Source organism: Onychomys torridus, unplaced genomic scaffold (genome assembly GCF_903995425.1).
Source record: "Onychomys torridus unplaced genomic scaffold, mOncTor1.1, whole genome shotgun sequence".
NCBI classification, from domain to species: Eukaryota; Metazoa; Chordata; class Mammalia; order Rodentia; family Cricetidae; genus Onychomys; species Onychomys torridus.
In genome coordinates, this window is record NW_023413825.1 from 741793 (window position 1) to 763384 (window position 21592).

The following is a 21592-nucleotide window of genomic DNA, read 5'->3' on the forward strand; positions in this document are numbered from 1 at the left end:
GAACTCAGCCATTGACCTCAGTGAAGAAAATTACAGGTCCTGGTAAATCTCAGCACTGAGCTTTGGTGCAAAGTCTTGGTCTTCTGGATAGATACAGAAGTTAATCAATCCCCACTCTACTGGCACAAACAAACCTCTATCCTTTCAGGATACTACATTCAGTCTCTTCCTCCTTTCCTTGCATCTCTAGTTTCTCTTTTGTGAGATAGATTGCACTGAGAATGCTTTCTCCTACTTGGTAGTAACTTCCATGCTGAAGAGACTGTTTTTAAGGTCAAGTAGATTTTTCTTTCTGCCAATAATTTATGCCTTCCTGTTTCTTCGATTTGCTTCATGATTTCCATGGCCCAGAAGGAACACTCAGTTTTGAGCCATATTCATTTTCTTTGATCCCACATCCTCCCAGCTGCTGTCTTGTCTCAGTTGATAAATGACTTCTGCTCTGCTTCACATGAAGTCATTAGAGGCAGGTGATGAATGTGCCTGAGAGCCTCTCCTGAATCAAGATGAAGCTAATTGTTTGATGATGCTGTTTTACTTCACAACGTCAGTGGTAGACATCAGAATGTCCCTTGGCTAAGGATTTGGGGATCAGAAAATGAAACCCAGGATAGATGTCATGAGCTCTTTCCTGGCTCTGTTGTCCCAGCTGTGAGGAGGAGTGACATCATCACATATGATGACCACAGCAAACAGAAGGACACTTAATTGAAGAATGGGGAACTTGTTTAGGAATCTCCCTGTGGAGGAGGAAAACTTAACAGTCTGAAATAGTGAATTAGTTAGCATAAACTGTCACCTTGACACAGCCCAAAATCACCTTTGAAAAATGTGTCTCAACTGAGTAACTAACTTTATCAGGTTGTGCTGTGCACATGGCTTGAGGTATTGTCTTAACTGATGCAGGAGGACTTAGGCCACTGTGGGAGTATCATCCTTAGGCACTTGCTTGTACAAGAAAGCTACCTTAGCATTTGCCACAATTTGAAACAGTGAATGAGCCAGCAAGCAACATGGTTTTTTGCCTTGACTTCCTTCATTGCTACACTATGACCCAGGAATGGAAGGAAAATACATCATTTGTTCTTCTATGTTTGGGGTGTTTTTATTATATTATAGGAAAGAAACCTCGAACAGTACATAGGGAAGAGAGAATGACACATACATTTGAAACAATGTTTTCTATACTCAAAAGCAGGACCCCTTTGGGAAAAGAGAAGGGAAGGATTTAGACACTAGAGATGAACTAAAAACTGCATGTAGTGAAGGTGTCAGGCAGTTCACATTTGGGTGGTTGACCATCCTTGCTGTTGTCCTAGGCATGAGACTACAGTTCTCCTAATGATCGCTAAGGAGTGATATCAAGACATATGGTCAACACTCAGAAAATTGCTTCCCTGAGCCTTGACCTTGCATTCCAGACTTTTCATCCCTGTCTCCACTATCCCAGAGTTCCTGTCCTAAACCCTGCTTTGACCTACTGGATGCTTTTTGTGTTTGAGAACACCTTTCTGCATGGGGAACCTGAAAGTACCCTTCTTCCTCGCATCTCGCATAGAAGAAGACAGGATTACCATATGGGGATTACATAGACAAGATCAGAGAGGACATGGGATAACCCAACACATAGTTCAGCTGACACGGGATACTGGAAGGTTGCCTTGAAATCCTTCATAGGGAGAGGGAGCCCATGGTTCTTTCGAGGTCACAGAAGTCACCTATTCGCCAATACTGATTACATGAAACTCCACACACAAATGATTCAGGCTTCTCCTACAACAGAACTTTGACTGGTTACACCAAGGATAAAGGATTGATCTACTTCCCTGGTCATCACTCTGCTGGTCCCTTTGCAGTACTCAGAGACATCTCTGGCCCCTACTGCTGGGAGTAAACCCCACCTTTTCATAGCACTGAGAACATAGGGCACACTAGGTGCTTATCTGGGTCTCTGTGTCACATGGACCCATAGGGTGGAATGAGACTCCCTCCTTGCAGCTGACAGACCAAAGGCCATCACAGCAGATGTCCATTATTCTCTGAGGGTACGGGGATATTTATCAGCCCTGTAGCTTGATGTGTTGCTTGGAGGTGAAATATAAGGAGGGAAAAGGTGAGAGGGATTTGAGACAGCATTGAGAGTGGAAGAGACAGAGCAGCTCCTTGGACACAGACCCCATCACCCATAGACCACTGGGTTCTGTGATGTGCTTTTGCCTGGGAGTACACACACTTTAGAGGAAGGAAGCACAGCCAAATTTGGAGCCTGAACCAGAGCTGAAGGTCCTCTTGGAGGGAAGAAAGCACAGTGAGCAGAGGATGGAGGTGTCATCTCTGCTTCCATGCAAGGGCTGCAACCCCTGGCAGGGGCTTCTTCTCACAGGTAAGTGTGTCTTCTCTCTGAGTGTGGAGGGAAGGGACCTCAGAAGGAGGATGGAGTCTTCTAAAGAGGACAGGAGCCCAAGAGGATGCTTGGGGTTTCTGTTTGCAGTCACATGGCAGGAGGCATAGGGAGGGAAAAAGGCTCAGGTGCCAGAAGCTCTCAGCAGACAGGAGGTGATGAGGGCAAGTGAAAAGCCCCAAACACTAAATATTCAGAGTCAGTCATATTGGCAGCCATGTTCTGAAGACTGATGTTCCCAACCCTGACAGGTGACTCTCCAGATAGAAATCAAAACGGGGTAGAACAGTGAGATTGCTCAGTGTCCAGGTATACCACCTGAACTCATTCCTCAGTCACCATATGGAAAGAATAGACTCCTGGAAGATCAACCCAGCCCTCCATACAGGGGCTGACATATGGACCTGCAGATGTACACATTGGGACACATGCTTCCCACGAGCAACATTGCATAGACTGGCACATGCACACACTGAGACAGGTCCTTCACAAATACACACATAAAACACATAAGTAAATGTAAAAAATCAAATCACACTTGAGTACAATTATTGTCATTATTGCCAAACTTAGGGACTACATAGAGAAATGCATGGACATAGTCCTCCTTCCTTCATCCTTCCATTCTTCTTTCCTTTCTCCACTGCTGTCTGAGTCTTTTACAGAAACTGCACCTTCCAAAGACTCTAGGTTCTCACAAAACCCTGGTTATAGTAGAACAGAAATCAGATTGTCTGCAACATAAAGTCTCAAGTTGGCTAGAACCAGGAAGGGAACAGAGAAAAATGTCAGAAAGTGAGGGCTATATAGAGGTGGGGGTCAGAGAGGCATCACTCCTTGCACTAAATGCTGTTTATGTGAAGAGGAATATGGGGACTCAATGTAGGGATCCAGGCGGACACTTGAGCAAGGAATCCCCATATAGAGGAAATGACTTATTTAGAGGTTTTGAGGGAATAGCAGTCGTGTTGTTCCCCTCATCAAGGAGGGTGGGCACACCCCTACCCATAAACCTAAGCTGAGTGATGAACATACCTGCTTAGTGTTGGTTGTATTATTTTTTTCTTGTCTAGCCTCCCTTTTAACCTGCTGGCACCTATCCACCACTGCACAAGTTACCATTGAATCAGTGCCTCCCCAAGTGTTTGAAGGAGAAAACGTCCTTCTACGTGCCAACAACCTCCCAGAGAATCTTCTAGCTTTTTCCTGGTACAAGGAAGTGAGGAATATGAATGTCAGAATTGCACTATTTGCACTGAACACTAATCTAAGTGTGATGGGGCCTGAACAAAGTGACAGAGAAACAGTGTACAGCAATGGATCCCTTTGGCTCAAAAATGTCACCAAGAAGGACACAGGATTCTATACTCTCCAAACAGTAAATAGAGGTGGAAAAATTGTATCTACAACAACCATGTACTTCCATGTATACAGTAAGTGATTCTGTATGAAATCTGGGTGCTGGATGGGGTTCATTACACTGGATATGCACAGAAACATCAAACCTAGCCTGTGTCTACCTCCACTCTGCATGTGTCCCCATGTTTGGGTTTGAGCATTTAGTTCTGGACACACAAAGAATAACTGTATTATTCAGAATCCTTCATTTGACAATACCTTACAGGAATCTGGTTGCATGTTGGGTAACTCATCTTAGGATATCTTCACTGTCTATACTGTTGGGGTTCTCATATGAAATGTGTCACTGAGACAGTGCCCAAGTGACAGAGTGTGGGCCTGGTTAATGGATTAAATTGGAATGGGATTCTGATAGAATGGTGATCCCCAGGAAGCCCTGGTTGAGGACTCCTGTCCCAGTATCAACAGGTAGCCCCAGGTATCCCTGAGAAGCATTTTTCTAGGGTTATATTTTGACTTCCTGGTGTCAGAGAGCAATTTTTTAAACAGTTGAAGTCTTGTGATATGTGGAACTAGATAGTGTATTGTTATGGGAGTTACAGTTAGGCTAGATCCCCAAACCTCTTGTCCAGAGACTAAGCAGGGAGAGAACAGTTGCCCAGGACATTAAATAAATGTACAGGAATGGTTATAAAACTTCCAGGAAGGTCATGGTTTCCAAGGAGAGGGACAGAAAAATAGACAATCTCCTGACAAATGCTTGCCCTCTGGGTCCAACTCCAGAATTCTCCCCAGGAGGCAAAGGCTAGAGGTTCTGCTGATCTGCACAGCTCCACAGATGTGAGCTGCAGTTCCCCAGTGATAAACAGGGGGAACTATCAGGCCCCACAATCAGTACTCAGAAAAGTATCTGTCTGAATCAGGACTTTACCTTGTAGCCTGGTTTCTACTTCTGTACTTCAGACCTGGTAGTCATGGACATGGCCTTCTCAGACCTATTAGCTCCTTCCTGTGTCTGCTACATTGATAGAGCACCATGTTCAGCTCACCCTTTATGTAATTTCTTTGGGAAAAGTAGAGTACCCAAGCAGAATGACCTAGACTGAAGTCCAAGGCATCTTACAATGCTGAAAGATCTTATGGACAGACCCATCACCCAGCTCAGTAATCAGAGGAAGTGGGAACACTGTCTTGCAACTCTACATAGGACAGTAGAATCCACATTCTCTTTCTATGACTCAGGTCTCCTATTCCCACATACCCAGGATGTGAGATTCCTGACACATTCTGCTCCTGGGCCTTTGTCCTGAGTCAGTACCCTGACTAATGACTGCAGTGAGAATAGTTTTGTCTCTTTCCTCATGCACCACATAGCTGGTCCATTTGGAGCCCTCACAGACATCTCTGTCCACTTTCTGGTGAAAGCAAATTCCATCTTTCCAGAACATTGAGATCAGAGAGTAGACTGGAATATAGCTAGGTTTCTGTCCCACACAGGTAGTACAGAGAGACTCCTTTTTTTGGTGCTGGAAGACCAAGGCCAGAATACAGCAGAGGGCAGCCCAGATTAAACTGCTGCTCCTTCAAGGCCCAGGGATGTTCATCATCCTTGTTCACATGTGATCTGAAGCACTGAAACATAAAGATAGAAGGGGAGAGAGACACCAGGCAGCACCGAGAGTGGAGGGGGCAGAGAAATATTTTGAACACAGACCCACCCACAGCCCAAGGGATTCTGTGGGGTGCTCTGCCTGCTCAGCTCAGAGTGGGGAAGGAGAATAGATCTTGCAAACTGCTGGGTTAGATATGTCACAGGAAGAAGACATACAGTGCAACAGAGACCAGAAATACACTGTCTGTACCCCTCTGCAAATGGCACACTACCTGTCATGGGCTCCTGCTCACAGGTGAGACCACAAGTTGATAGTGTGTGAGAAGAGGGGATTGATTTACCCCTTGGAGTCTCCTAAATGAGGCAAGGACCTGAGAGGAGTCTCAGGATTTGCAGGGGAGAAGACATTGCCAGACAGTTCCTCAGAAGCAGGATGCTCTCAATGAACAAAAAATGGTAAGGGTGTGTGTGTGTGTGATGGTTCTTACCCAAAGTTCTTCACCATGACCACAATATTCTGAAGACTGATGTTCTCAGTTATGACTTCACAAACAAAAAATCATTCTGGTATATATCAGTGACATGGATCTGATATCAGTGGACATAGACATTTGCTTCATTGTGTGATAAGCAAGGCACACAAAATGTCCTCTGACCTGTACTTATGTACTGTGTCCTGCACCCATTCCCGTTGCACACTGAGACAGGATTTTGCACACAAACTCTCACACAAATATAATTTGTAAATAAATGCCAAAAACAAAGCCAGTAAAAAATTGTTATACTGTATACCCAAACCTATGTTTTCCTTAAATAAATCCATGGGCATACAGAGTTCTGGGTCAACATTAATTGCTTGAATGTTTACAGTTATCTGAGATTTTTCTAGGCAGGATTTTCTTTTAAAAATATAAGACAAACCATGGTTCTTACAATGTCCCAGTTCCAGTGGACTGAATTACAAAAAGGTAGAGGGTGAAGTAAGGTGTTGACTGGAACCACAAGAGGAACAGAACAACAACAAAACAACAAAGAGTGAAGATGCAGGGTGTGCAGGGGAAGAGGAGGGGCAGGCATCATCACAACACCAATCTACCATAAATATGAGCAGAGGTCAGAGGGCAGTGAGCCAGGGCATGTTGACATATGCGGAGAGCATGATATATAGTGGAAATGACTTCCTCAGGGACACTGAGAACATGGAGGTCATGTGCTGACCTCTACCAAGTACACCAGCAGTGAGCTGGGCTCATGTTGATAACTGAGGAGAGAGTGCCATACAGTAGAATAGACAAGAGTGGGAACACTGAGAATGTGGATCTCATGTGCTGAGCTCTAAGTAGGAAAGTGGGAAACTTACCCACATACCTAGGCTGAGTAATGGACACAGCTGTTAAAGACAGAGGGACTCATCTTAGCAAAATACAAAGGACCCAATATTAATGCTTCTCTCTTCTCTTCTAGCCTCCCTTTTCACCTGTGGGCATCCTCCCCCCTCTGCCCAGCCTACTATTGAATCAGTGCCACCCAGTGTTGCTGAAGGGGGAAGTGTTCTTCTACTTGTCCACAATCTCCCAGAGAATCTTCAAGCTCTTTACTGGTACAAAGGGGTAATTGCATACAAGACGTTTGAGATTGCCCGACACATAAGACAAATAGATTCAAGTTTGCAGGGGCCAGCACACAGTGGTAGAGAAGCATTGTTCAGCAATGGATCCCTGCTGCTCCACAATGTCATCTGTGAGGACACTGGATTCTACACCCTAAGAACTCTGAGTACAGATCTAAAAACTGAAGTAGCCCATGTGCAAATCCAGGTGAACAGTAAGTGATTCTCTGTGACTTTTCAGTGCTGGGTGAGGCTTAAACACATGGGACTGTCATGCCAGCCTTTGCATGACTCCTCTCTGCACTGTGTCTCCATGCCTCTGTTTGAGCACTTAGTGTGGGACACATATGGTGGAGACAAATGGCCATAGATGATAATCTGTAGTCTGTCTTCACTCACCCCCAGTATTGAGGAAGACATTGATGGAATGAAATTCAGTATAAGGTTTCAGACTCTGTCCAGTATCTGTGGGTTCTATCTATGTATGTGAGGAAACCATAGCATCCTCACCAAGGTGAGCATCAGGAAGCCCTGGCCCCTGTCATGGTTCCATTCCTGAATACATATGACCCTGGAGATCATTTGTCCAGGACTTGATTATTATTTATTCTCAGAGCTGAACAGGGAACAATGTTTTTTAGTTGCTGAGACCAAATTGGCATATGAATTAGCTCCAGAGTGAGAGAGTGTTTTAAATAAAATCCAGGAACAGGTACAGAGAAAATAGAGGAATGTTGCTTACTCACTTGAGACTTATGGCTTGGTCAGTCTGCTCTCTTTTATTACCCAAGACTGATAGCCTAGTGCTGTAACTGCTTGCAGTGAGCTGGATCCTCTCACACTAATCTGCAATATATGAGTGTGTGTGTGTGTGTGTGTGTGCGTGCGTGTGTGTGTGTGTGTGTGTGTGTGTGTGTGTGTGTAGTATATATTACAGTCTTGCCCATGGGTCAATTTGATAGTGGCACTTTTAATTGACTCTCACACTTTCCAAGGGACTATAACTTGTGTCAAGTTGACATAAAGCAAGTCATCCTAGTATCTGAGTCTTTTGTATGACCTGAGCCTGCCAAAAAGATAAGACTACTCCTGCCCTCACCCACCTCTAGTCCTGTGGACTTCAGGTCAAATCAGCAAGCACATCAGTAAGTGAAGTTAGGATTGACTGGATCCATAAAGCAAACTGAAAAAGGCAGAAATTGAAATTCTATGGTCAGTAGATTTCAGGGGAATCATTGTCTTAAATTGCAGTGAGAGAAGAGCCATTTAAACAATCACTGAGAGAGCTCTTTGCAGAGGAAATGACACATTAAGAAGCACTGAGGGATTGGAGGTCATGTTGCTGACATCCACCTTGAAGGATAGACACACCCACATCTGTGTCTCTAGGCTGAATGATGAATCTATCTGTTTAGAGGTTACCATCTTCCCACCAACCCTATGTTCTTCAATTGATGTATTTTTTCTCTTCCAGCCTCCATTTCTACGTGCTCTACATCTCCAACCTCCACCCAAGTCACAATCGAATCAGTGCCTCAGTATGTTGCTGAAGGGAAAAGCGTTCTTCTCCTAGTTCATAATCTGCCAGAAGATCTTCAAGAATTTTACTGGTATAAATCAGTGTATAGGACTGACATTTTTAAAATTGCAGAATACAACAGAGCCATTGATTCTACCATCTGGGGGCTTGCACACAGCCAAAGAGAAACATTGTACACCAATGGATCCCTGCTGATCGAGGACATCACTGAGAACGATGCAGGATTATACATGCTAGAAACTTTGAACAAAGACTACAAAATTGAAAAAGCATTTGTGCAACTCCATGTGAACAGTAAGTGACCTTTTATGGCTTCCAACTGCTGTGTATGGCTTATCCTGCTTCATACACTGGACAGTGAGAACTAGGTTCTGCCTGCTCTTTTCCACACAGTACTGTGTCCCCACACTGGGGTTTAGGTACTTACTTCAAGACACACATAGGGTAGACAAACTGCAATAGATTAGAATCCCTTACCAGTATCCACCTGCAGAGAAGAGCATATATGCTGGATAACACAGCACAAGCAAGTCAGACACAGCCTAGACTTGTGGGACTCTCACCATACTAGCCCTCAAGATAGACTCCAAGGTTTCCAGGCAGGCACTGTCTGAGGAAGCCATGGAATACTTATGGAGAGTCCCAGGAAGTCCTAGCTCCAAATCTTTTGCCCCTTGTTCTTCTCCAGGTGACACTGGGGATATTTTTCAATGTTTGGCTTTAATATCCTGTTATTGCTGATAGGGATCAAGTCTTTACTGACTGTCCAAGTACCATAGAGTGTGTAATTGGCTGTGTACTGACTTGGGAGCTGTAGTTAGGTAGGTCACCTGGGCTTCCTCTCCTTCTGAGTCCAAATACTGGTTCCCCAACTATTTGCCAATTATTCTGATTGGTTTAAGAGACTTCACAGGAAGATCAATGTCCCAAATGATAGAAACAGAAGCAATACTTACTCAGTACTCCTCCTGTAGTCAGGGATCAAGCCTAGAAAATTATCTTCTTCAGGTAGATAGTAACAGATGGCACTGATTTGAGCATCTCCCCCATTGAAAGTTTAGGCCACTGCTCATAACTAAGCTTAACTCTCAGGAGAAGCAGTGATAATTTGCAATGTATCTAATTATAGGGAAATTGAGACACAGCAAACTCAGTATCTGATTCAGGGTTATAGAGGCTATGGGGGGCATATCCATAGTAATATATGTATATTTCCCCTCAGGTCCAACAAATTCTCTCCCACGGAGACTTTATTAAGTGTGAAGTAGAGAGGGGCTGGTTGAACTCACTGAAGAATATTGTCATTTAGTCCCCTGTCTTTCTTTACAGAACCTGTGACACAGCCCTTATTGCGAGTCATTGACACCACCATCACAGTACAAAGCTCGGTAATCTTCACTTGCTTCTCAGCTGACACTGGAATCTCTATCCGTTGGATCTTCAATAACCAGAATCTTCAGCTCACAGAGAGGATGACTCTGTCCTCAAAAAATTGCCAACTCAGCATAGATCCTGTTAGGAGGGAGGATGCTGGAGAGTATAAGTGTGAGGTCTCCAATCCAGTCAGTTCAAAGACCAGTCTCCCAGTCATCCTGGTTGTGAAGAATGAGTGACCTCTCCTCTCAATCTATAGCAGAGTAGGGGCATTTCTTTATCAATATGGTACAACAAGGAGAAAAGTTATGTGGTAATAATTGTCAGTTACCACTCAGGTACAGACAGCATAGTGACTCAAGCTTATAATCCTGGGATAAATGTGCATATGGACTGCCCAAAACATTAAAAAGAGACTCAGTTTCTAAAGGGGAAAAGCAAACAAAAATATAGTATACAGAACTCCAAAGAAGTTAAGAGCTTAGCTTGTCAATCAAATATATAGCATAGAATCTATGGAAACTAATTTCAGGATCCCCAAACATCTGGATGTTCTTGGTCCCCTGTTAAAATCATGCAGTGTTTGCATAGAGATGAACATCCTCTCATAGCTCAAGTAGTTTCATCTAATACCAATGCTACCTCGACACCAATCATCCATGTGGAGTGAGGAATCATGACAGGATAAGTGACTGCAAAAGTTTATCTGTGGAAATAACTGATTTCTAAATAGTTTTAATGCACAGTTTGTTTGATACACAGATGTAAAATCCATCGTGTAAGGATCAAGTGGACTGTTTCTATCCTGACACTGGTATTCACAGTGTAAAATTGTTCATGATTATTTTTCTTGTTTATACATGTTTTATGAATAGATAGGATTACCTACTTTAACTTTTCTGAGTTGCGCTAATGAGTGGCATTAAGTGGATTCATATTACTATGTGAACATCACCATTGCCCATTTGCAAGTCATTTCTAAACCATTTACTATCTCTATGCATAAGAAAAGCAGGACACCTAATTTTTGTGGTAAATATTAGTTTATGGAAACACAGACCATAAAGCTCACCAGTTCCAGAAACTTCTGTAGAATCTTTATTATTTTCTCCAAATAAGTTCATGCCATCTGCAGATATATTTGACAGTTGATTGATTGGCTACCTTTCAGTTCTTTGTTTTTCCTAATTGTTCTTTCTAAGACTCCTAAGGTAACACTAAAGAGAAGTGTCCACAGCAGCATCCTTGTGTCACTCCTGGTCACAGAGGGAAAGCTGTCAGTGCCCCCGCTGAGTACAGGTTACTGTGGGGTTTCATGTGCTCTTCTACTGCACTGGCCTGCCCACCACACCTTGTTTGGCTGTTTCCATCATTAAATCTGTTCACTTTGGTCAAATGTATTTATTGACTTTGTCTTATGAGTTACATGTTGAATCAGTTTGTGTGTCTTTATTCTTCCAACTCTGTAGGTTCTGGGCTTATAGGAATATTTCTCTTCCATCTAGATCACTCAACATTTAGCACAACTACTGAGTGCTCATGGAACTCAGTATTCTTTAGAAGGACTGTAAGATCTCAAATTTCACTTCTAGTGTTAATGGTGGTGCCATTCCTATGTAGATGGTCCTGGGAAGATAGAAGACAGCTGAGCTTGATCCAGACCGAGATAGAGACTGACAGATGGTGTGTGTGTGTGTGTGTGTGTGTGTGTGTGTGTGTGTGTGTGTGTGTGTGAGAGAGAGAGAGAGAGAGAGAGAGAGAGAGAGAGAGAGAGAGAGAGAGAGAGAATGAAGCCACCAAGCAACTTTCTTCCCCAGTTCCTGCTCTCAGGTTTCTGCCTTGAGTTTCTTCCATGAATGTACCCAGGGGTGGATTTAAACTCAAGGTGTGAGGCAAAGAAATTCTTTGCTCCCTACACTGCTAACATTAGCATGTTTATCCCAGAAGCAGAAGCACAAGTAGGAGACAGCCTTTAGTGGAGAACATTAAACACCTCCATTTGAGGCATAAATAATGTTCTCTCTACTCACATACTTTATTATCTTTTGAGCAAAGAAATTAGACCAAAGACAGGCAAGACAACTTGGGGTGCAATCTCTAATCTGTTATTCTCTACCTTAAGCCTCAAGAGACAATGGCAGGAATTTCCTCTGAAGCTGTAAAGTCACTAGGCTTCTCCTGTGTCTACCTAACTTCTGTACGAATAATATTTTTGTCTCTGGACCAAGTGTTCTAAGGATAAACCATAAATTCTCTCTAGATGCACTCTACATTGCCTGCAGTCACAGTGAGCATGATGACTAGCTCTGCAATATATTTGTGCCCAAGTATCGGGCCTCTTCACAGCATTTGAACCTGGTGACCATTTCTATTTTAGTCACAAGGCATGAGCTTCTGGTCCACTTTGTTCTCTATGAAACAACCTCAGTACACAGAACCAATAATCTGAAAATTATTCCATTGTGTATATATACTATATTTTTTATCCCATTCATTAGTTGAAGGCTATTTAAGTTGCTTCAGTTTTTGACCTATTGCAAATACAATAGCATTGAACATGGGTAAGCAAGTTTCTGTGGAGCAGTATGCCAAATCCTTTGATCCAACACCATGAATGTTGTAGTAGGGTCATGTGGTAGATTTTCTTTTATGTATTTTTTTGTGTGTGGGGGGGTGGTTCTCCACAGTGATTTCTAGAGTGGGTTCACTAGTTTACAAACCACACCAAAAGTGAATGAAGGCTGTCTTTTCTTGAGAACCTCATCAACATTTGTTGTGGGCTATTAGCCATTCTGACTAGAGTAACGTGATATCTTAGTGTAGTTTTAACGTATTTCTCGTATTGATTGCTAAGGGTGATGGACACTTTTTTAGATAGTTCTTAGTAATTTTTTAATGATTCATTTATTTGCATTGGTGCATTTGTGTAAGGGTATTGAATCCCCTGTAATTGGAATTACACACAATTGTGAGCTGCTATGTGGGTGCTGGGAATTGAACCCAGGTTCTATGGGAAAACAGCCAGTGCTTTTAACTGCTGAGCCATCTCTCTAGCCCCTCTTAGTCATTTTATATACCTTCTTTTGAGAATTCTCTTCAGAAATATGGCCAACTTTAGACCTGGATTTTTTTCTTATTTGCCTCCTCCCAATCCTTCCCTCTCTTACTCTCTATTTAGTTTTTGAGTCATGGTATCTGTATATAAAGTCCAGGCTATCCTGGAACTCACTGTGTAGACCAGGCTGGTTTTGAAATCCCTGAGATCTGCCTGCCTGTGTCTCTTGCATCCTGGGATTAAAAGCCTACTCTACCATTACAGACTCTGTTTCCTTTCATGTATCTCTGATTTTTGAGTTGTTTTTAACCCATTCTGGATATTAATCCTCTATCAGTTGTATAGCACAAAAAGATTTTCTTTTACTCTATGGGCACACTTTCCATGAGTTCCCATTTTTAAATTGTTAGACTTAATTCCTGGCAAATGGAGTCCTGTTCAAAAAGTCCTTTCTTATAATTGCATCTTGTAGGACACTGCCTATGTTGTCCTTTAGCACTTTTAGTGTTTCAATGGGCCTTTAATGCATTTGGAGTTAATTTAGTGCAGGGTGATTGTAGCTGAAGTTTTCCTGTGTTGCACCTGGTCTGCAGCTGCTCAGACCCAAGTAAACACACAAAGGCTTATATTAATTAAAACTGCTCAGCCATTAGTTATTGACTAGTTCTTGTACTTAAACTCAGTCCATTTCTGCTAATCTATATGTTGCCACCTATTCCATGGCTTTACTTGCTTTTCCTGCTTCTACCTCCTGCATGGCCACTGGCCAATCAATATTTTATTAAACCAGTGTAAAAAGGCATTATTCCACAGCAGGTGAAAGATATGAATCTAATTTCATTCTTCTACATGTGAACATTCTGTTTTCCCAGCAGCAGTTGTTGATGGTGCTGTCTTTTCTCTAGTGCACAATTTAAGCATCTTTGTCAAATATCAGTTGGTTGTAATTAAATACACTTGTGTTTGGGCCCTCTATTTTGTTCCATTAGTCTATAGGTATGTTTTTCTTGCCAGTACTATGCTGCTTTTATTACTGTAGACCTATTATATACTTTGAAATGTGGAATAGCAATACCTCCAACATTCTTGTTTGGCTCAGGACAGCTTAGGCTAACTCATGTCTTTTTTGCAGTTCCACATGAGTTTTTTATTTCTATGGAAAATATTACTGAGATTTTGATTGAGATTGAATTGAGTTTACAAACTGCCTTGTGAAAATGACTATTTTCACAATATTAGTTATACCAATGCATGATATCTCCTCATTTTCTAATATTTTCCTCTATCTCTTTCTTCTGAGATTAAAATTTTCATTATAGAGGTCTTTAACCTCCTTGGTTAAGTTTATTCCTAGATTTTCTTAGGTTATTATGGATGGGAGTATGGCTATGATATCCTATCTGTATTAGGGTGCTTGTTGTTGGTGGGAAGAGAAACTAATGATTTTATAAATCAGTTTTGTATCCTGCTACTTTGCTGAAGTTGTTGATTGTTTCCAAAGGCTTTGTGGTTTAATTTTGGCATCTCTGCTGTACAACATTATATGATCTGCAAATAGGAACAGTTTGACCTCTTTTTCATATTTGTATCTCGTTAATTTCCTTCTCTTGTCTTTCTCCAGCCAGTGCTTCCAGATCTACATTGAAATGCATTGGTTTAGTGGGAAGTCCTGTCTTATCCCTGTTTTTAGTGGGATTGTTCAAGTTTTTGTCTCATTTAGATTTGGGTGCTATGGGTTTGTCATCTGTAGTCTCATTATATTGAATTATGCTCCCTCCACCCCTTGCTGAGTCAAGGACTTTTATCATTAAGACATGTGAGATTTCTGTCAAGGCTTTTTCTTGATATCCATTGGGATGAATGTGTGGTTCAAGTTTAAGTGTGGTGCAGATATAGAGTGGAACACTACTCAGTTGTAAAGAAAAATGAAGTAAAATTTGCAGATAAATGGATGGAAATATACTGAAAAAATATTAGTTAATGAAGACTGAGAAAGACAAATGCCACACATTTCCCATTTGTAGTTCTCAGCTCTGAATCCTCAGATCTGTTTTCTATAACGTGGCAGAGTCAGAGAAACCAGGAAAGTTAAAAAATATCATTGGGGTTAGAAGGACCAGGGCACAGGTACTATGAAGGGGGAATGGGAAAAACAGGAGGGTCTTATACTGAGACAGGGGATGATTGCAATATAGAGGCAGAAGTAAGGAGGCAGGATAAATAACACTAGGGTTTTTGAAAATATATAGAGAGTCTCATTTTATGTTTCCCTAAAATTCATCATATGTGTGTGTGTATGACTGTGACATATATATATATATACACACACACACACACATATATATATATATATACTTTTGGGGGTGACAATGCTCCCTGTAAGAACCATAGGCTAACAATAAATAGTACCAGGAATGAGAAACTTCCTTTAAAATTGTTGGACATGGGAGTTCAAGAGACTTCCCAATAAAATAGGCTTATTGCTGTTCCCCTTGGTTGCCTTCTAGAATTTGAAGATGTGTCTTTATTGTTAAATAGACTTAACTTATAGGACACAAAGCTTGGAGGAATCTAGCAGGATCTGACCTTAGAGCCTCCCACCTAAGGACTAGACCTTTAAATTCTCACAGGTTCTATGCAAACCAACAACAGAGGAAAAGAATCAATAGTATGACCAGCATGGCAAGATATCCCTAGTAGTGCAAGAGTGACACCTAGATCTCGAAGGTAAGCAACAGCTGTATAATTGGACTTAAGACCCCCTTGATAAAAGTGAAATCATACCTGATATTAGAATCCTAGAAAACTATATATGGCTAGTGAGGTTATGAATCCTAGAAGAGAACATACTGTGGCCACTTTTTTAAACTAATAAAATTTCTAGGTTCATTCTAAATATATATCCCTATACTCACAGATAAGTGTAGCTCCTATTGCCTTCAAAAACACCCTATTTATACAGACAGAGACCACCAAAGAAATCCAAAACTTTTCCAAATGAATGAACAAATTACACTATGTGATGTCTAGCCTCAGTTAATCTATCTGTGACACAACCCCTATTTTTGAGTCTTAGGGAGCATCTCAGAAGAATAGTATGAAAGATTGTAAGAGTCAGAGAACCAGGACACTTTCTGTGGGACTGTGTTTTCTATTTATGAGGGGAAGCTGTATCCAAGATCTTTCAACCATATGGCTGCCATCAAAGGAGACATGAACAGTGACAACACCACTTTACATACAAGTATGGATGGGGAAATCTCACAGAGGTCCACCCCTAAATGAAGAGCAGGCAATTAATGAATGCTGAGAGAGGGTATAGTTGGAGTTTTCTTTGGGTTATCAACCAGCTCCCAAATAAAGATACAAATGTATAAATAATTCGGAATGTTTGGCCTTAGCTCAGGCTACCTCCACTAGCTCCTATCACTTAATTTATGTTTTTATTCATCTACATGTTGCCTTGAGGCTTTTATCTGTATTTCATTCTATAGGCCCTGTTTTTCTGCTTCCTCCATGTCTGTCTTTGTGGTCTTTGGTGTCCCCCGGCATCTCTTTCTCTTTCTTCCCCGAGTTTAAATTCCTTCTCCTACTTATTCTCTCTGTATGCTGTATGTTTCCTGTATTCCTGATCTCTCCAAGACCTTTATCATGAAGGGGTGTTGGATTTTGTCAAATGCCTTTTCAACATCTATGAAATGATCATGTGGCTTTTTTCTTTTAGTTTGTTTATATGGTGTATTACATTGACAAACTTTCATATGTTGAACCATCCTTGCATCTCTGGGATGAAGACTACTTGATCATGGTGGAAAATTGTTTTGATGTGTTCTTGGAGTCTGTTTGCCAACATTTTTGAGTATTTTTATGTCAATGTTCATGAGGGAGATTGAACTGTAATTCTCTTTCTTTGTTGCATCTTTGACTTGGGAAGTAGAGTAACTATAGCCTCATAAAGGGAATTTGGTGATGTTCCTTCTGTTTCTATTGGGTGGAACAGATTAAAGTGTATTAGTATTAACTCTTCTTTGAAGATTTGGTAGAATACTGCATTGAAACTATCTTGAATTGGGCTTTTTTGGGTTGGGAAACTTTTATTATTATTATTATTATTATTATTATTATTATTATTATTATGTGTTTTAATTTTATACATCAGCTATGCATTCCCCTGTTCTCCCTCCTCCCACTCCCACTCCTACCTTCCCGCCCAGTCCCTCCACTCCATTCCCATGTACTCCAGGACCAAGACAACCCTGGGGACTCATTTAAACCTGGTGGATTCAGTACAGACAGGACTAGTCCACTACTTCCAGGCTGAGCATGTGTCCATGTGTAAACCCAATGATCCAAACAGCCAGCTCATGCACCAAGGACAGGTCCCGGTCCTACAACCTGGGATCCTCCCAAACAGATCAAGCTATTCAATTGTCTCACTTATCCAGAGGGCCTGATCCAGCTGGGGGCTCCACAGCCATTGGGTCATAATTCATGTGCTTCCATTCGATTGGCTATTTGTCCCTGTGCTTTTTGCAGTCTTGGATTCAACAATTCACACTCTTGCAGTCCCTCCTCTTTCTCGACAGTTGGACACCTGGAGCTCCACCTGGGGCCTGGCCAAGGATCTCTGCATCCACTTCCATCAGTTATTGGATGAGAGTTCCAAGACGACTGATAGGGTGTTTATTCTTCTGATCATCAGACTAGGTCAGATCAGGCCCTCCCTTGGCCACTGCCAACAGTCTACAGAGGATATATCATTGTGAATTTCTGGGGACCTCTCGAGTGCTCTGTCTATTCCTGTTCTCATGTGGCCTTCATTTATCATGGTCTGTTATTCCCTGTTCTCCCTTTCTGTTCTTGATCCAGCTGGGATCTCCTTTTCCCCTAAGCTTTCTTTCCCTCAAATCTTGCCCTTCATTGATCCCACTGTCGTCTAGGTTGTTCAATGTAGATCTCATCCATTTCCCTGTCATTGGGTGATCCCTGGGTCTTTCCTAGGGTCCCGTTTTCTAGGTAGCCTCCCTGGAGTTGTGTAACAGTCTAGTCATCTTTGTTTTACATCTAGTATGATCCTATGAGTGAGTACATACCATATTTGTCATTCTGAGTCTGGGTTACCTCACTCAGGATGATTTTTTCCAAATCCATTCATTTGCCTGCAAACCTCATGAAGTCATTGTTTTTCTCTGCTGAGTAGTACTTCATTGTGTATATGTACCACATTTTCTTTATCCATTCTTCAGCTGAAGGGCATCTAGGTTGTTTCCAGGTCCTGGCTATTACAAACAAAGCTGATATGAACATAGCTGAGCAAATGCCCTTGTGGTATGAATGAGCATTCCTTGGGTATATGCCCAAGAGTGCTACAGCTGGGTCTTGGGGTAGATGGATTCCCAATTTTCTAAGGAAGCACCATCTTGATTTCCAAAGTGGCTGTACAAGCTTGCATTCGCACCAGCAGTGGAAGAGAGTTCCCCTTGCTCCACATCCTCTCCAGCATAAGCTGTCTTCTGTGTTTTTGATCTTAGCCACTCTGACAGGTGTAAGATGGTATCTCAGAGTCATTTTGATTTGAATTTCCCAGATAATTAGGGATATTGAGCAATTCCTTGAATGTCTTTCAGCCATTGGAACTTCCTCTGTGGAGAATTCTCTGTCTAGTTCTATAGCCCATTTCTTAATTGGACTGTTGGGCATTTTGATGTCTAATTTCTTGAATTCTTTATATATTCTTGATATCAGCCCTCTGTCAGAAGTGGGGTGGGTGAAGACCTTTTCCCATTCTGTAGGCTGTCGCTTTGTCTTGTTGACCATGTCCTTCGCTCTACAAAAGCTTCACAGTTTGAACAGCTCCCATTGATTGATTGTATTTCTCAGTGTCTGTGCTACTGGTGATATATTTAGAAAGTGATCTTTGCTGCCAATGCATTCATGTGATGCCTCCAGAGGTTGTTTTATTTTACATGATTCTTTTGGCTCCCCTGGGTTTTTTGTTTTTCCATATGAATTTGTGTATTATTCTTTCCAGGTCTGTGAAGAATTGTGTTGGTAATTTGATGGGGATTGCATTGAATCTATGGATTGCTTTTTGTAACATCACCATTTTTACTACGTTAATCCTGCCTATCCATGAGCATGGGAGATCTTTCCATTTTCTGACATCTTCTTCAATTTCTTTTTTCAGGGACTTAAAGTTCTTGTCATATCGGTCCTTCACATGCTTAGTTAGAGTAACCCCAAGGTATTTTATATCATTTGTGGTTATTGTAAAGGGTGGTGTATCTCTGATTTCCTTCTCATACTGTTTGTCTATTGTATATAGGAGGGCTACTGATTTTTTTGAGTTGATCTTGTATCCTGCTATGTTGCTGAAGGTTTTTATTAGCTGTATCAGTTCCTTGGTTGAATTTTTGGGGTCACTCATGTATACTATCATGTCATCTGCAAACAGGGAAAGCTTGACTTCTTCCTTTCCAGTTTGTATCCCCTTAATCTCCTTATGTTGTCTTATTGCTCTGACTAGAACTTGAAGTACTATATTGAATAAGTATGGGGAGAGGGGACAGACTTGTCTTGTTCCTGATTTTAGTGGTATTGCTTTGAGTTTCTCTCCATTTAATTTGATGTTGGCTGTTGGCTTGCTGTCGATTGCCCTTATTATGTTTAGGTATGTTCCCTGTATTCCTGATTGCTCCAAGACCTTTATCATGAAGGGGTGTTGGATTTCGTCAAATGCCTTTTCTGCATCTAGTGAGATGATCATGTGGTTTTTTTCTTTGAGTTTGTTTATATGGTGTATTACATTGATGGAGTTTCTTATGTTGAACCACCCTTGCACATCTGGGATGAAGCCTACATGATCATGGTGGATAATTGTTTTGATGTGTTCTTGGAGTCTGTTTGCCAGTATTTTATTGAGTATTTTTGCATCAATGTTCATGAGGGAGATCAGTCTATAGTTCTCTTTCTTTGTTGCATCTTTGTTTGGTTTAGGAATCAGGGTAATGTAGCCTCATAGAAGAAGTTTGGTAATATAATTTCTGCTTCTATTGTGTGGAACAATTTAAAGAGAATTGTTAATAAGTCTTCCTTGAAGATCTCATGGAATTCTGCAGTGAAACCATCTGATCCTGGGCTTTTTTTGGTTGGGAGGTTTTAATGACTGTTTCTATTTCCTTAGGGGTTATTGGGACTATTTAAATGGTTTATCTGGTATTGATTTAACTTATATATGTGGTACCTATCCAGAAAATTACCTGTTTCTTTTAGATTTTCCAGTTTTGTGGAGTAGAGGTTTTTGAAGTATGACCTGATGATTCTCTGGATTTCCTCATTGTCTGTTGTTTTGTCCCCCTTTTCATTTCTGAATTTGTTAATTTGGATGCTCTCTCTGTCTTTGGGTTACTTTGGATAAGGGCTTGTCTATCTTGTTTATCTTCTCAAATAACCAACTCTTTGTTTCATCAATCCTTTGTATTGTTCTCTTTATTTCTATTTTATTGATTTCAGCTCTCAATTGGATAATTTCCTGCTGTCTGTTCCTCCTGGCAGACTTTGCTTCTTCCTGTTCAAGGGCTTTCAGGTGCGCTGTCAAGTCACTAGCATGACATTTCTCCAGCTTCTTTATGTGGGCATTCAGTGCTATGAATTTCCCTCTTAGCACTGCTTTCATAGTGTCCCATAAGTTTGGGTATATAGTGTATTCTTTTTCATTGATCTCTAGGAAGTCTTTAATTTCTTTCTTTCTTTCTTTCTTTCTTTCTTTCTTTCTTTCTTTCTTTCTTTCTTTCTTTCTTTCTTTCTTCCTTAACCCATTGGTGATTCAGTTGAGCATTATTTAGTTTCCATGAGATTGTAGGATTTCTGTAGTTTTTTCTGTTGTTGAAATCTAACTTTAAACTATGGTGGTCTGATAGAACACAGGAGGTTATTCCAATTGTTTTGTATCTGTTGAGATTTGCTTTGTGGCCAAGTATGTGGTTGATTTTAGTGAAGGTTCCATTGGGTACTGAGAAGAAGGTATATTCTTTTTCTTTGGGTTGAATGTTCTGTAGATATCGATTACGTCCATTTGAGCCATAACATCAGTTAAGTCCATTATGTCTCTGTTAAGTTTCAATTTGGCCGATCTTTCCAGAGGTGAAAGTGGGGTGTTGAAGTCTCTCACTATTAATGTATGGGGTTTTATATGTGATTTAAGCTTTAGTAATGTTTTTTTACATATGTGGGTGCCCTTGTGTTTGGGGCATAAATGTTCAGAATTGAACCTTCATCTTGGTGGACCTTTCCTGCAATGAGTATGTAATGTCCTTCATCACCTCTTTTGATTGATTTTAGTTTGAAGTCTATTTTGCTGGATATTAGGATGGCTACGCCAGCTTGCTTCTGAAGACCATTTGATTGGAATGTCTTTTCCCAGCCTTTTATTCTTAGGAGGTATCTGTCTTTGAATTTGAGGTGTGTTTCTTATATGCAGCAGAAAAATGGTTCCTGTTTTCATAACCATTCTGCTTGTCTGTGTCTTTTTATAGGTGAAATCTGTCCATTGATATTAAGGGATGTAAATGACCAGTGATTGTTCATTCTTGTTTTTATTTTTATTTTTCTGGTGGTAGTGTGTGTTATCTATTGCCTGTGTA

At 41.2% G+C, this 21592-nt stretch overlaps 1 protein-coding gene across 1 annotated transcript; it reads left to right on the plus strand.

The window, feature by feature from the left end:
- The first annotated feature begins 2319 nt into the window (after positions 1–2319).
- LOC118576510 (pregnancy-specific glycoprotein 22-like) lies at positions 2320–10134 on the plus strand. The gene is made up of 5 exons (XM_036176759.1): positions 2320–2383; positions 3475–3834; positions 6837–7196; positions 8456–8815; positions 9851–10134. The coding sequence occupies exons 1-5, from the start codon at positions 2320–2322 to the stop codon at positions 10132–10134; spliced, it is 1428 nt and encodes a 475-aa protein (XP_036032652.1).
- Positions 10135–21592: the final 11458 nt, after the last annotated feature.